Below are 15,043 nucleotides of genomic sequence, written 5' to 3'. Positions count from 1 at the left end.
GTTAGGGAAGGCCAACTGGAAGGCTAGTGGAGCCATCTAAGTCTGATTAAAAATGGCTCAGAGTAAAGCGATGGTCAGGAGGAAACAGGTTCAAGCTGACACAAATCTATGGCCCTCAGACTCTGCCAGCATGGAGGCTATTTGGGAAGTGAGGGAGGCCTGGAGCAGCCACCTCCCCTGAGAGTGAGGGTTGGCAAGAAGCCACAGAGGGTGAGTGACATTGCTCGGCATGCCCCTTCTCTCAAAAGGTGTGCAGTTGGTGCCTCTGTCGTAAATCTCACCCTGAGTACTATCTGGAGACAGGGTTTTATTGGAGGACAGCTGCATAACTAATTTTAGGTTTGCACTGGAGAAATAGGGCAGGTTTAATCTCCAGGGCAAGGAGGAGTCACAGAAACAACGCTGAGCATCTGTTCTCGCTGAGGCATCTGAGAATAACTCTCCCAGAGCTTGCCAGCACTTGCAAGATGACCCTCAGTAGAGCTATTCGGACTCCCTGACATGTTACTGCATCCCTGGAAGACCCTTTCAAAGCCCCAGGTTCTGGCATCCCAGTGGACTAGAGTCGAACCCACTGGGAGATGCCTTAGTTACTTTTTGGGACAGGCAGTTCATGGGAGAAGGTGAGTGATGGCAGAAACCTCCCGACTGTGCGTTTGCCTCTAGCTTTGCTGACTAATCTGAAGCAGGCGGCCAAGTATCCAATAGCATTTATATTCCTAACGAGGAACAACATTAAAGCCCAGCAAAGCTTCTGAGATTTTTGGCACCTTCTTTCTTAATGCCCACAGCAAACCTAGGAGGTAGGACTTGATATTCACACTTTGAGAAATGTGAGAGTTAAGAAAGGATAAAGGACTTGCCAAGGAATCAGCTAGAAGGAAGGCTGTAAGGCAGGTCTTCTGATTTTAGCACCTTTCTTCTTATTGTGCTGCTGGAGGCTGGAGGCAAGGCAGAAAATGAGGAAGCGTTGAGAAAGAATTCAAACGCAGAAGAACAGACCTTTAGCCTTTGAGAGGAAATAGTCACTCAACCGAAGAGAAAGGCTCCCCTATCATTAAGCAAATTGGTCCATGAGTTTAGAGGGTCACTGAAATTTAAACAGACTTTAAATGCTTATGATTGTCTTACCTATGGTTGTTTTAGAAATCAAATGCTGGAAACAGGCTGTGTAAGGTACGACGATGGTGGTTTAAGAGCAAAGGCTCATGTATCAGACAGGGTTTAAATTCCAGCTCTTTCACTTAAATCCCAGCATGTTACTTCATTTATTTCAGCTTCCTTTTTATTTTTTCCCCCTGTTAAAATTGGGGATAGTAATAGCACCTGCCTCTAAGAGGAAAGGATCAAGTGAGATAATGCATGCTAAGAGCTTAGCACAGGGCAGAGCACATAATAAACGCCATGGCAATGGCAGCTCTATTGAAATGGCTGGTGGAAAAGCCTCTCCTCTATGGAGGTTTGGTTTTAATTTGGCGTTTGGATCAAGAAGGGGAATCGTTTTGTCTTTTACAGAACAGACCAGAAATGCAGGAATATGCCAAGGTCCCTGAAAAGTCTGTGTCATTGGAAACATCCACCACTGTTAATCCCTGGGGTCACTTTCCCATTTTTCTATACACCCTGATTGGATCTGTGCTTGAATTCTACTCCTTTTGCAGGAGAAAAAGAGCAATAGAGAGGGCGACTAGCATCAATCTCTGAGAAGGGGGCTTCGCTGCTTTGTCGTTTACTCCCCACCCCCCAGTTTGATATAAAACTATCCGGATCCCATAAAGGAGGGGCCTAGGGCCAAGAGAAGCCAGGGAGGACTCACCTAGAGAAGCTCTCTAAACAACATGGTACCCAAGTGAGCACTGAGGGATACTGCTATGTGGGTGGGCCCAAGAGATGCTGCTAGATTTTCACATGATATAGGATAAGTACCAAATATCTTTGAGCTGTCAAAGAGATGCATGGAGACAACAGCAGTTTAGAAGAGTCCTGGAGGGGCCTTCCCTGGTTGTCCAGTGGTTAAACCTTCACCTCCAAGTGCAGGGGTGGAAGTTCAATCCCTGGTCGGGGAGCCAAGATCCCACATGTCACCCAGCCAAAAAATCAAAACAAAATAGAAGCAATATAGCAATAATTTAAATAAAGACTTTAAAAATGGTCCACATCAAGAGAAAAAAAATAAAGCAATCTTTAAAAGGAAGGGGGGAAAATAGAAGAGTTCTGGTGAATAGGGCAAAAAGATACAGCTCATGGATTATTGACCAAAAGCCACATTAAGACTGCTTATGTCAGCAGCAAAGGCCTACAAACCATGATAAAAACCAAAATATCCAAATCAAACATATTTAAATTGAATAATGAAGTTTAAGAGGGAAATAAAATCTATTCAATAATTACAGAGAAATCAAGAAAGTTAATTTTTTGTCACTGAGCTTGTGACTCGGAAGTTTCATACTTAACTAAACGAGGATCCTTTGATAGAATTTAGTTGAATTTCATTTTGCAATACATTTGCACTTCAGAGATTTTTCAAATGAGGTACATGCAACACAGACTCCCAAAAGAGAGGTGGTCTCCAAACAAAAATGGATCCCTAGCCAAATCAGTTTTGGAAAAGGGTATATACTACCTGGAAGCTTCCCTGGTGACTCAGTGGTAAAGAACCTGCCTGTCAACACAGGAGACTCAGGTTTGATCCCTGGTTTGGGAAGATCCCCTGAAGGAAATGGCACCCCACTCCAGTATTCTTGCCTGGGAAATCCCATGGACAGAGGAGCCTAGTGGGCTACAATCCATGGGGTCACATGACTGAGCAACTAAAGAACAATTAATACACTACATACCCATCTTGAATATTCTGAATTATGTGTTGGCTTTACAAAAGCTCTGAGAAGTCTTAGAGTAAGGAAATGTACCTAACTTTGTTTAACCCAGTACTTCTCAATATATTTGATGAGTAATTTTTTTTGACTGAGATATCATGCTTTTCACTCTAGAAATTGCTGGTGAAGAGAGGTGCAGGTGAGAATGGATGATAATGGCATTAGTCTGGTGACCCAAGAGAAAAATAATCAGGTGGAAGATGAGCTGAAGATTGATGCTGGGATGCAGAAAATATCATGGCTGGGCATGGAAATGCTCCTTTGCCAAATGACCCCATATATCTTGGAAATTGGCTGAATTTTTTCTAATATTCTTTCAAGGTCTTTGCTGAGTCACTTCCATAAATGATGGATCTTAATGGTTCTGAATATCTCTAAAGCCGGCGTGTCTGACCATCTCCCTTTTTTTAAGTTTGTGATTCACTCCACTCCAGCAGGCAGGACCAGGGAGAAGAGGCAGAGTTTCACTTTCCAATCATAAAAGCACATCTCAAAGCTAGCACGCAACCAGAATTTCATATCAGAGATTTAACTGGCCATCTCTTCAGAGACCCTGAGAACATCTCATTTCCAGGTCCTTTCTGGACTGTCTTTAAAGGGCTGTACTCATTATGGTAGAGTTGCTGTGATTAAAAGAGATACCTGAAGGCTTCAGGTAAAAAAAAAAAAAAGACTTTTGAGTCAGACAGATCAGGCTGAATTCAAATCCCAACTCTGCCTTTTCCTGGCATTGTGATCTTAGGGACTCTCTCCACGTTTAAGTTTCCTCATCTGAGAATGAGGATGGTGCTATACCCATTATATCATATCTATTCAGATTTGTTGTAACATTCAGAGGAAGTGGTGCATGGGTGGATGGGAGTTGACACAGGATAAGGTCACTGTACCATATCTAAGGCGGACATCGTAGCTATGTCAACCAATCACCATGAGAATATCTTTGGGACCATCCCCATCTCTGTATCTACTCAAAGGGGGAAAAAGTACTAAAAAGTGCTCAGTACCTGATTACTTGGGTGCGCTGCTGGGTGTAAGGGGTGATGACCTTGAGAAGCAGTTCCATTGCTCCATTAATTCCCAACATGGCTCCTGTAGTGACTGAGAAAAACAAAAGCACACTAGTTATTGACCCATCTGAACAAGCATTATTTTCAGCATCACAGACTGAGCCTAAAAGAAAGATGAGGTCCATTACCTTTCCTGCCAAAGGCAACTTAGAAGTAGAGAAAGTCTATGGTCTTTCATCCCTGGCTTGGAAGTTAAAGATACCTGAAAAGCACTCATTATCTTCCCATCCTATCTTTTTCTCAAAGGGGGACCAAGCCATGAAATTACGTTTTTCATTTTCCGGTGGCCCATTGCCCTACACCATTGTATTCGGGTGGCGGGCGGTATAGTCACTTTACAATGTTGTGTTGGTTTCTACCGTACAGCAAAGTGAATCAGCCACATGTATACATATATCCCCTCTTCCTTGGATTTCCTTCCCATCTAGGTTATCCCAGAGTACTGAGTAGAGTTCCCTGTGCCGTACTGTCACTTTTCACTAGTTATCTGTCTTATACATAGTAGTGTATATATGCCCATCCAAATCTCCCAATCCATCCCACCCCCTTTTCCTCCTTGGTATCCAGACTGAAGTAAGTCAAAATGAGAAAAAGCAAATATTGTGTATTAATGCATATATGTGGAATCCATTGTATTTTTAATTAGAATAGTCAAGGTAATTGCTGAGCAGAAGATTTCTCTTTAAGTAGAACTTTGGCTTTCTGGCAACTTCAGATCAAGCTGTTTCACCCACTACCAACTTCCCAGATGATACATACATGCATGCATACATATATGCATGCACACACAGACAAAATGACATTCACACATGCGTGTGCACACACACACACAGCCAGCATCTTAAGAAACACTTTCTTGGATACATTTTACTATTTGGAGAATTTACAATGAAGAAAAGTCACAAGTGGATGGGTTAAGAGTGAGTACAACTTGGATTCACTTATTTAAAACTTTAAGGAACAACTTAATAAAAAAGATAACACCCTTTCTCTTCCATGCCAAATCCAAGTTCTCCTACTTTTGCATTTGGATCTCCCAACACTGAGGCTATGGCTTGACTATGCTTCTATCCATTAGTTGGTCTTGCTCAGAGGTAATTACCAGAAATCTTTGCCTTTTTGTCCACATGGATGGTTAGAGAAACATAGTGAGAGATCTGAATAACAGAAAGAGACTCAAAGGGGTATCTGGTTAACCTGGAAGCTTCAGGTAAGTATTTTGGATACAAAACCTCTGGATGCCACTCTCATCTCCAATGATGCTCCAGCTTCTCCACAATATCCCCAGCACCCCACTCCACTCGGCTCACTTTAGGAAGAGCTCTGGTCACATCAAAAAATAAGAGGAATCCACAGGATACAAAATGGAATCAGTTTGGCTGGAGGCAAAATGTTCAATTAGGAGAAGGAAAGAAGGTTATCTTCCAAGCTGTGACTTTTTTTTTTTTTTCCTTTGCTGCACTATTGTAGTGAAACAGAGCAAGATTCTGTCTATGGAAAAACTTTAACCAAATAAAAAATTTAATCAGAAAAGTGAGAAAATGTAGAAGCAAAGTAAAGCTATCAAAGGAAACCAAATATAAATCGTTCAGTCAATAAGCAAAGTCAAAGACTTTTTGTTCCTTCATAAGAGCTAGTGATAATATACTGAGTCATATCCTGTAAGCTGTCTTGTAGATACTGAAATTCCCACCAGGTGGAAGAAGTTAAGTACATGATGAGCAGACTGTAGCCATGACATAAGCTGCCATAATTCCCAGAGTTGGCCTCAAAGAAATGGAAACAAACTGAACCTGGAACTAAAGAGTAACTGTACTTAAAACCATCAAGATGACCCTGGTGGGGCCACTGATAACCAGTTTCAAGGTGGCTGTTAGAGCCGACCATGCTGTTTCTGCATGTAGTCCCCTCCCTCAGCCTATAAAAACTCTTGACCCCTGATTGTTGGGGTTGGAGGTGTGGAGGAGGGCACGGAGTCGATCGTTGGACTGGCATCTACCCTCCCCATCTGGTTGCCAGCATCCAAAATAAAGCAAACTTTCCTTTCCCCCAACCTGGTCTCTTTAATGACTTTTGAGTGGCAAGCAGCTGGACCCCATTTTCAGTAACATACTAAAACAGAGACCTAGGAATGCCTTGTGCTTTGGGCCAGCTTTGTTCCAGGAAATATGAATGGTAGCAAGGGGGTCATGGAGAAGCAAAGAGAGAGAATCAAGGGAAGCTTATCCTGGCTTGCTCCAAGCCTCAGTAAAGGATAAAAAATGGAAAACTGGAGTCTCTAATATAGTTCATCCCAGTTCAGTCCACCAGAGAGAGACTGAGGCTGATGTCTTAGTTACCACGAGAAGTGTGTATTCCTGGAACATCCCCTATGCATCCATTCCTCCTGAGGCTAGTACAGGCAGTCTGCCTGGATCAAAATTCAAGAATTTGGCATCCAAGTTCTGTCCATCAATCTTCCGCTCCCATGGCTACCCAGTCTTTACTTCTAAGTTGGGAAAACATGCTGGAGTAAACTCCTGGCAAATAATTCAGCAAAACTCTAGTATTAAGTACGTTAGGGAAGAAATAGTTTTAAGAGTGTGAATTCTAGCATGGAAGGCTTTCAACTTGGAATTGAGAGAGAATAACAATAAAAAATCCTCACTAATTTCTTCCATGCTGGATGACTGCCCAAGGTTAGACCTCTGGCAGGTCTGTAAACATCCCCATTGGCCAAGTGAAAGCTGGTGAAGGGTTTGCTGGCTGTCAGAGAGCCATTCTGGTTCCAGCCAACTTCTTTTGCAGATAGGAACTGTTTAGAAAACTTGCTGGAACATTTGATAGTGGCTAACAATTCACCCAAGAGACAGCAATCCATGGGCTTCATGAACTCTGCTTGCCTCTCATCAGTAAAGTTAATGTGTAGAGACTGATCATATATTTTTTAAATATCTTATGAAATAGTTTGTACAATAAATGTTGCCTTGGAATAGGAGACAAATGGCAACTTCTTCATATTCATAGGCAAATCTCTGCATTTTTCAGAGCTCCCTGCTGAAGGAATTCTTCAAGATCTCTATAATCAATGTATATAATGAGAGTAGGCTATTCAGTTTAACTATTCTTTACAACAGTGGTCCCCAAACTTTTCAGCACCAGGTACCAATTTTGTGGGAGATAATTTTTCTACAGACTGGAGTGGGGGATGGTTTGGGGATGATTCAAGTGCATTACATTTATTGTGCCCTTTATTTCTATTATTATTACATCAGCTCCACCTCAGATCATCAGGCGTTAGATCCCAGAGGTCGGGAACCCCTGCTACAAAACTGAAATAAGATATCTCAAATCTCATGCTTCTGGCAAGCTCAAAATGGGAATGGCATACCTTCTGCCAACTCAAGAGTTGTCCTTTATGCAAAGCCACGGCCTCTCACATAGAATTTCCTTTTTTTAGAAATTGATTTGGACATATTCTTTTAACCTCTCTGAAATATTGTCTGATTATCTGGTCAATATATATGAGTGTGAATGGAGATTCTGTCTGTGAACATGGAGTCAAGCATCTATCTCATTTTTACCTAGAAATATTGTCTTTTGATGGGCCCTCCATGCTTATTCACTTCCAAGGTGTTTCAGTGGTAAGATGAGGGTTCAATCCCTGGATCAGGAAGATCTTCTGGAGTAGGAAATAGCAATGCACTCTGGTATTCTTGCCTGGAGAATTCCATGGACAGAGGAGCCTGGTGGGTCACAGTCCAAAGAGTCGGACATAACTGAGTGACTGAGCGCACACAAGTACACACATGCACACACCACGCTTATTCATGAAATTAACCAATAAAATATGTCCCTACTATTTTGGTAGTTCTGAGGCTAGTTACAGAAAAGGTCACCTATTAATTCCCTGTATGGGCGTGCTTCCTATTATCTCACAGGACTGAGGGAAAAGAGGAAAGCAGAGAAGCAAAACACTTACTTAGCAACTGTTATGTGATGACCTTACCTGCGAACATGATCTTACTCACCCATCCACCAAGTCTATGAGGTCTTATTACAACTCTGACTTTACAAAGGAAGAAACTGAGGTTAAACAAGTTAAGTGCCCATGTCATATGATTCTTAAGAACTGAAATCAGAGTCAAGCTCAGGTCTTCTTGGCTCTAAGCTCATGCTCTTTCCTCTAGAGAGTATTATATCTAAATAATTGCCACTTTCTTTCTGCAGGAAAGGAGCTTAGAAAAGAGAAATAAAATCTATGTTCATTATATTGAAATAGGTGGTACAGAATATAATCTATTAATAAGAACTGTCTCTGTGTGGAGAGTAGAATAAACATGACTTTTGCAGTTAGAAACTCAGCCCTCATGACTTATCTGTATGAACTCAAGCAATTTCTTCACTCTCCTAAGCTTCCTTTTCTTCTTCTTAGCTATCAAACGCTAAGTCTACATACAGGATTGTTAACAGTACTCAGAGATAATCCAAATTAGGAGATGGCAAATAACATCAACACTTCTACTATGATATATCAAATTACCTGAAGGACCATTTTAAGACACACTGGGAGATAAACTTGGGTAAAGGATGTCATGATGCATGCGTGACTTCAGGGACCCAGCGGAGAGATTTGTGATGTGAGGGCTGCTCTTGACAGCTGTAACACATTGCACTGTGCCTTGGATATAAGGACTCAATAAAGTCTGCTTTCCCCTGGAATAGGCTTTTTTCACCTTGTAGTACTGACAGAGAGATGTAGAGTGCTAAAACAAGTAGCTCCCAAGGGAAAACATTATGGCCCTCTCATTTCAAGAACTGATTCAAGAGTTCTCCATGGACATTGACATAGAGAACACATTTATGGACACGGGGTGGCGGGTACGGGGGGAGGAGAGGGTGGTATGTACGGAGAGAGTAACATAGAAACAAACATCGTCATATGTAAAATAGATAGCCAATGGGAATTTGCTGTATGTCTCAGGGAACTCAAACCAGGGCTCTGAAACAGCCTCGAGGGGTGGGATGGGGAGGGAGGTGGGAGGGAGGTTCAAGAGGGAGGGGACATATTGTATACCTATGACTGATTCACGCTGATGTTTGGCAGAAACCAACACAATACTGTAAAGCAATTATCCTTCAATTAAAAATAAATAAAAGGAAAAAAACAGTTTTCCACAGCTGAGGAGGAGACAAAGAAATAACTTCTCACCTCTACAGTCTCTAGAATGTGAGGCTCCTCATGGTTTATCTTATTGGGATTACATCTGTCCTCCACCCAAGCCCTCCTTCCGACCATGCTCCCAAATGGTTTCCAGGTGCTCCAGTCCAGATCTGGAAGCCCTCCAGAGAGCCACAGTTGAGTTGCTTACCACTAGAGGCGAACACACGCAGAGCCCAGAGACAGTGGAGGAGGTTCTGGCTGTGGCACAGGTTTTTCCTGGCCAGAATCAATGTCACATCAAGTGCTTCCAATTCCAGTGCCTTCTGTCCAAACTTTTTATCTGTGAAACATATCAATCCATCTTAGTTGTGTTGCACATTAATTCTGACAGTTGTATACTACGTGGGGGAGAGGACAGCAAAGATGGTGGAGGGAAGAGGATTGTCATGGCAATGAGACTTTGTAGATCTAGTAGAAAATGCTAATAAATATGTCTCCATTAGAACCAGATGGCTCCAAAGAGTCCATCAAGGGTACTCATACAGTCCATCATGCTTCAAGTATTATTTACATGAAGCCTGTGGGTTGTATGACTCTTATCCCCTGTATGTAAGAATGCTTCTGGTTGTTCTCAAACATGAGCTAGATGTTAGTTGGGTATAAATTTATTTCTCTAAAACAGTTTTAGAATCAAGGATACTTAAGCGACATAACTTGGGCTTCCCTGGTGGCTCAGTGGTGAAGAATCTGCCTGCATTGCAGGAGATGTGGGTTTGAGCCCCAGGTTGGGAAGATTCCCTGGAGAAGGAAATGGCAACCCACTCCAGTATTATTGCCTGGAGAATCCCCATAGACAAAGGAGCCTGTCAGGCTACAGTCCAGTGAGTTGCAAAGAGTCAGACACAACTTAGCAACTAAACAACAAGTTACATAAATTCAAATGTAGTGTGTGGACCTTGATTGGATCCTTCCCTGAGCATGTCTGCAAAAGGCACACTGAGAACATTTTAGAGAAACTAGAATGAATATAAATATGCATGTCTTGTTAATTTGCTAGATTTGTGATTATGGTATTATGATTATATAAGAAAATGTCTCTCTTCAAAAAATTCACTCAGAAGTATGTAGGAGTAAAATGCTATCTCTAATTTTCCTTAGAATATTTCAAACAAACATAAATAGATTAAGGAAATATGATAAAATGTTAACAATGGTTTGATCTGAGTGATAGGTATATAAGAGGTCATCATTCTATATGATAGAGGACTTTAAAATAAAAGGTGGATGAAACTGGAGCCTATTATACAGAGTGAAGTAAGCCAGAAAGAAAAACACCGATACAATATACTAACGCATATATATGGAATTTAGAAAGATGGTAACAATAACCCTGTGTACGAGACAGCAAAAGAGACACTGATGTATAGAACAGTCTTATGGACTCTGTGGGAGAGGGAGAGGGTGGGAAGATTTGGGAGAATGGCATTGAAACATGTAAAATATCATGTATGAAACGAGTTACCAGTCCAGGTTCGATGCAGGATACTGGATGCTTGGGGCTGGTGCACTGGGACGACCCAGAGGGATGGAATGGGGAGGGAGGAGGGAGGAGGGTTCAGGATGGGGAACTCATGTGTACCTGTGGCGGATTCATTTTGATATTTGGCAAAACTAATACAATTATGTAAAGTTTAAAAATAAAATAAAATTAAAAAAAAGAAAGAAAAAAATAAAAGGTGAAAACATAATTTCAGAAAATAAAATTTTCTTCCCAGATTTCTTGAAAATATTGATCAAAATAAACCTGATATTCAGACTTGTGGATGAGTCATTATTATTCTAATAATAGTGAATAAGCATAAGAAATAAATAGAAAGTACTTTTTATTCTATGCGCTTGGTTTTCACAGGATAACAAATGACTATGCCACCTGTCACATTTATCTCTGTCCTTTCCAAAGTGCAATGCCCAAGTCATGTTTATGTTAGCAAGAACACAGTCACTATCAGATTCATCACAGGTAGAAATGAGTAAAACAGGTAACAACCTAAACCTCAATTACCAATATTTATCTCTGGACCAAAGGACACCAGCAAAGAGACTGACTGAACTCATATGACCCATTCCCTTTATCAGAAAAGAAAGATATCCATTCATGAGCAGCCAATCTTATTGCTGTTCTGTTCAGCTCAGCCCCTGACAGCTTGAATGCTAACATCTAGGATTACAGTCTTTGGTGGCTGAAGGTGTGGTGATGTAACTATGGCAATGGTAATATTGGGGTCTATACCTTGAAAATCACTTCCCTGGTTCATTTCTTTCTCCTATAAAACCTACATGACTCTTATTTGTCAAGCCTCTGACCCTACATGCTAAGCAGGTGACATATAACCTTGTTTAATCCTTACAGCGAGTGACCCAGGAATTATATACTGAGACCCATTTTGTCGATGAGAGCCCAATGGCAACTTGCCCAAGGTCACACTGCTAATAACCATCAAGCCAGGGCTTCCCTGGTGGCTTAGATGGTAAAGAATCCACTTCAAATGCAGGAGAGGGTTCAATCCCTGGATCGGAAAGATTCCCAGGAGAAGAGAGTGGCAACTCACTCCAGTATTCTTTCCTGGAGGATTCCATGAACAGAGGAACCTGGTGGGCTACAGCCCACAGGGTGACAAGAGCCAGACCCAACTAACGACTAACACGTTCACTTTCAAGCCTAAAACCCGTCTGAGTCCCCAGCCTCTGCTATTTAGGGTGTATATCATGTTTCTTCTGTCTTCCTGGAGTTCACTTAGCCCACTCTTGGTTTCATTGACTTCTTCTCATCCTTCAAGATTAGGCTCAAATGTCATCTCTCTCTGTCTACACCATCTTAGAAGAACATCACCCTTTCTTTTCTTTCCAGTTACTACCTAGTTAATTATCACCATCTGCTATTATCTAGCTAGTTATGTACTTCCTGCCCTTGCCCACTTGAATGTAATTCCCACAAGAGCAGACCCCCTTATCTGTCTTGGTGACAGTGGCATTCCCATGGGCCTAGAACAGTGCACAGCCCTGCGAGATGCGCAGTCAGTATCTGCTGAGTGATCAGTGGGTGATTTCTATGTGTTTTGTCTGGAACGTAACCCTGCAGGTGCTGGCTGATGCCTGGGTCTCAGTCATTGTTTGCGAAATGTTGAAGGGACTCAAAGCAGAGTTCGAAGCGTTGAAAGGAAGGAGTACCCCCAGAGCCCTGTGCCCTCAGCGGCTGTTGCCTTCACAACATGCAGAGGAACTGCGCTTCTTGATTGTGGTCTTCGTAAAGGGTTAGTGTTAGTTGCTCAGTCGTGTCTGACTCTTTGTGACCCCACAGACTGTAGCCCGCCAGGCTCCTCCGTCCATGGAATTCTCTAGGCGAGAATACTGGAGTGGGTAGCCATTCCCTTCTCCAGGGGATCTTCCCGACCCACAGATGGAAGCCGTCTCCTGCATTGCAGGCATATTCTTTACCATCTGAGCCACCAGGGAAGCCCTGTGGTCTAAGACTGCACACAATTAGAGCTTAACTGTTATGACTAATTTGTAACATTTACATGCAGCCTGGGTACCCAGGCTTTTTCAACTGTGCTCCAAAGGGTCCTAGGATTTTAGGGAGGTGTTTCAGGGTCTTCCATGTGAAAAGAGAAACGGATGTGGAGCGTAAGTGGAAAGACTTCTAAACCCCCATCTTCTCTTCAACCAGGGAAGCACCACTTCTACATGACTTATTTAGGTCTCTCTAGTAGCTCAGTTGGTAAAGAATCTGTCTGCAGTACAGGAGACCCAGGTTCAGTCCCTGGGTTGGGAAGATCCCCTGGAGGAAGAAATGGAAAACCACTTTAGTATCCTTGCCTGGAAAATCCCATAGACAGAGGACCCTGGTGGGCTGCAGTCCATGGGGTCACAAAGAGTTGGGCACTACTGAGCGACTAACACTATACACTATATCACTAGTGAGTTGAAAACTGTCCTTCCAGGAAAGGAGGGGTGGGATGAATTGGGAGATTGGGATTAATGTATATATGCTATCGATGCTAGGTATAAAATAGATTAAAATGAGAACCTACTGTACAGCATAGGGAACTCTACTCAATGCTCTGTGGTGACCTAAATGAGAAGGTAAGCCAAAAAAGAGGCGATATATGTATACATATAGCTAATTCACTTTGCCACAGAGCAGAAACTAACACAACATTGTAAAGCAACTATATTCTAATAAAAAATTGTTTTAAGAGATGGCTTAGTCATGTCCAACTACCCCATGGACTGTAGCCCACCAGGTTCCTCTGTCTATGGAATTCTCTAGGCAAGAATACTGGAACAGGTTGCCATTTCCTTCTTCAGGGGATCTTCTCAACCCAGGGATTGAACACCAATATCCTGGATTGCAGGCAGATTCTTTACTCTCTGAGGCACCAGGGAAGTCCTTAATAAACTTAACAAATGATTTTTAAAAAATTTAATGAAAAAAAAAACTGGCTCCCCAAAAGTCATGTCTGCCTGGAACCTCAGAATGTTACATTATTTGGAAACAGTCTCTGCAGACTTAATTACTTAAGTAAGGTCGTACATATTTGAGTATGCCCTAAACACAATGAGGATTTAGGGAGGGCTTCTTTGGTGGTCCAGTGGTTAAGAATCCACCTGCCAATGTGAGAGACATGGGTTTGATCCCTGCTCTAGGAAGATTCCACATACCATGGAGCAACTAAGCCCATGCACCACAACTACTGAGCCCAAGTACCTAGAGCCCACGCTCTGCAACAAGAAAAGCCACCGCAATGAGAAGCCCATGTACTGTAACTGCAGAATAGCCCCCTCTTGCTGCAACTAGAGAAAGAAAACCTGCACAGCACAAAGACCCAGTGCAGCCAAAAATAAATAAAGAAAGTTTAAAAATAAAGTGATTGAAAACCTCCTTGGAATATCTCCCCTCCGTCCTCCACATGTCTCATGCCCCAGGTAGTCCACTCCTGCTCTGGGTCCGGTCCTGAGCCCCCAGGTACCTGGGATGTGCTCGCCTGCGGGGCAGGTCCTGCCATCATCGCCGAGGCATCTAGAACTGCTTCCTCTCTGTTCTCCCATAAAAGCTCCCCAGATCATTCCCATGATAACATCCCCAGATACCCTTCCAGCCATCCTTGGGTCTGGGGGCGTGGGTACCTCGGAGGCCAACTTTGGCCAGCAGCCGGAAGAGCGGCAGGAGGATGACGTAGTCCGGAGAGGCCGTCCTGGCCGTGTCCACCAGGGTCCGCAGAAGGGCTTCACTCCCACCCTTGCTGATCATGTAGCAGATCCTCCGGTCTGTGCCTGAGGGGGCGAGCAGAGGGGCCCTGAGTCTCACATAACTACCTTCCTGTCCTTGGAGCAGGAAGCAGATCTCACAGCTAGACTGAGCAAGCGTTGATTCATCTCATCTCAGAAACAGTAAGTGTGGAGTTCACGAAGCATCTTGTGTAAAGTTGTGCTATTAGGTAAGGGGCCAGGGGTAGGGGTGACGGGTGAGAAATGGAGAAATAATGAAATATTTGAGAACTTGCAGCAGGTATAATAAATGGAGCCTAAACTCGACTTTCCTAAGACTCTATGAAGTCTCAGTGTATGTGGGTACTTGTGTTGCACGTATTTGTTGATGTTGTTTAGTCACTAAGTTGTGTCCCAACTCTTTGTGACCTCATGGAAGAGCCCGCGAGGCTCCTCTGCCTGTGGGAATTCTCCATGCAAGAATACTGGAGTGGGTTGCCATTTCCTTCTCCAGAGCATCTTCCCGACCCAGGAATCAAATTCACGTCTCTTGCGTCTCCTGTATTTGCAGACAGATTGTTTACCACTGAGCCACCTGGGAAGCCCCATATCACATGTAAAGAAATATGCATGTAGGCCGATGTATAAAGTTATGACCAACCTAGACAGCATATTAAAAAGCAGAGACA

General features: G+C 42.8%; 1 protein-coding gene across 1 annotated transcript in view; it reads right to left on the bottom strand.

Moving 5' to 3' along the window:
* Positions 1-862: 862 nt before the first annotated feature.
* LOC129634366 (cytosolic carboxypeptidase 4-like) overlaps positions 863-15,043 on the bottom strand; it is an 88,533-nt gene continuing 74,352 nt past the window's right edge. Inside the window, exons 3-6 of the mRNA XM_055556537.1 lie at positions 14,274-14,420; positions 9,295-9,426; positions 3,881-3,974; positions 863-941 (exon numbers count right to left, since the gene is read on the bottom strand). Of these exons, the coding sequence (XP_055412512.1) occupies positions 875-941; positions 3,881-3,974; positions 9,295-9,426; positions 14,274-14,420 (440 nt within the window). The 3' untranslated portion in view covers positions 863-874. The remainder of the gene's footprint in view (positions 942-3,880; positions 3,975-9,294; positions 9,427-14,273; positions 14,421-15,043) is intronic.

This window comes from Bubalus kerabau, chromosome 19, assembly GCF_029407905.1.
Source record: "Bubalus kerabau isolate K-KA32 ecotype Philippines breed swamp buffalo chromosome 19, PCC_UOA_SB_1v2, whole genome shotgun sequence".
Taxonomy (NCBI): Eukaryota; Metazoa; Chordata; class Mammalia; order Artiodactyla; family Bovidae; genus Bubalus; species Bubalus kerabau.
Note: the sequence above shows the minus strand (reverse complement) of the source record. Positions and strands in the feature narration are given on the sequence as shown.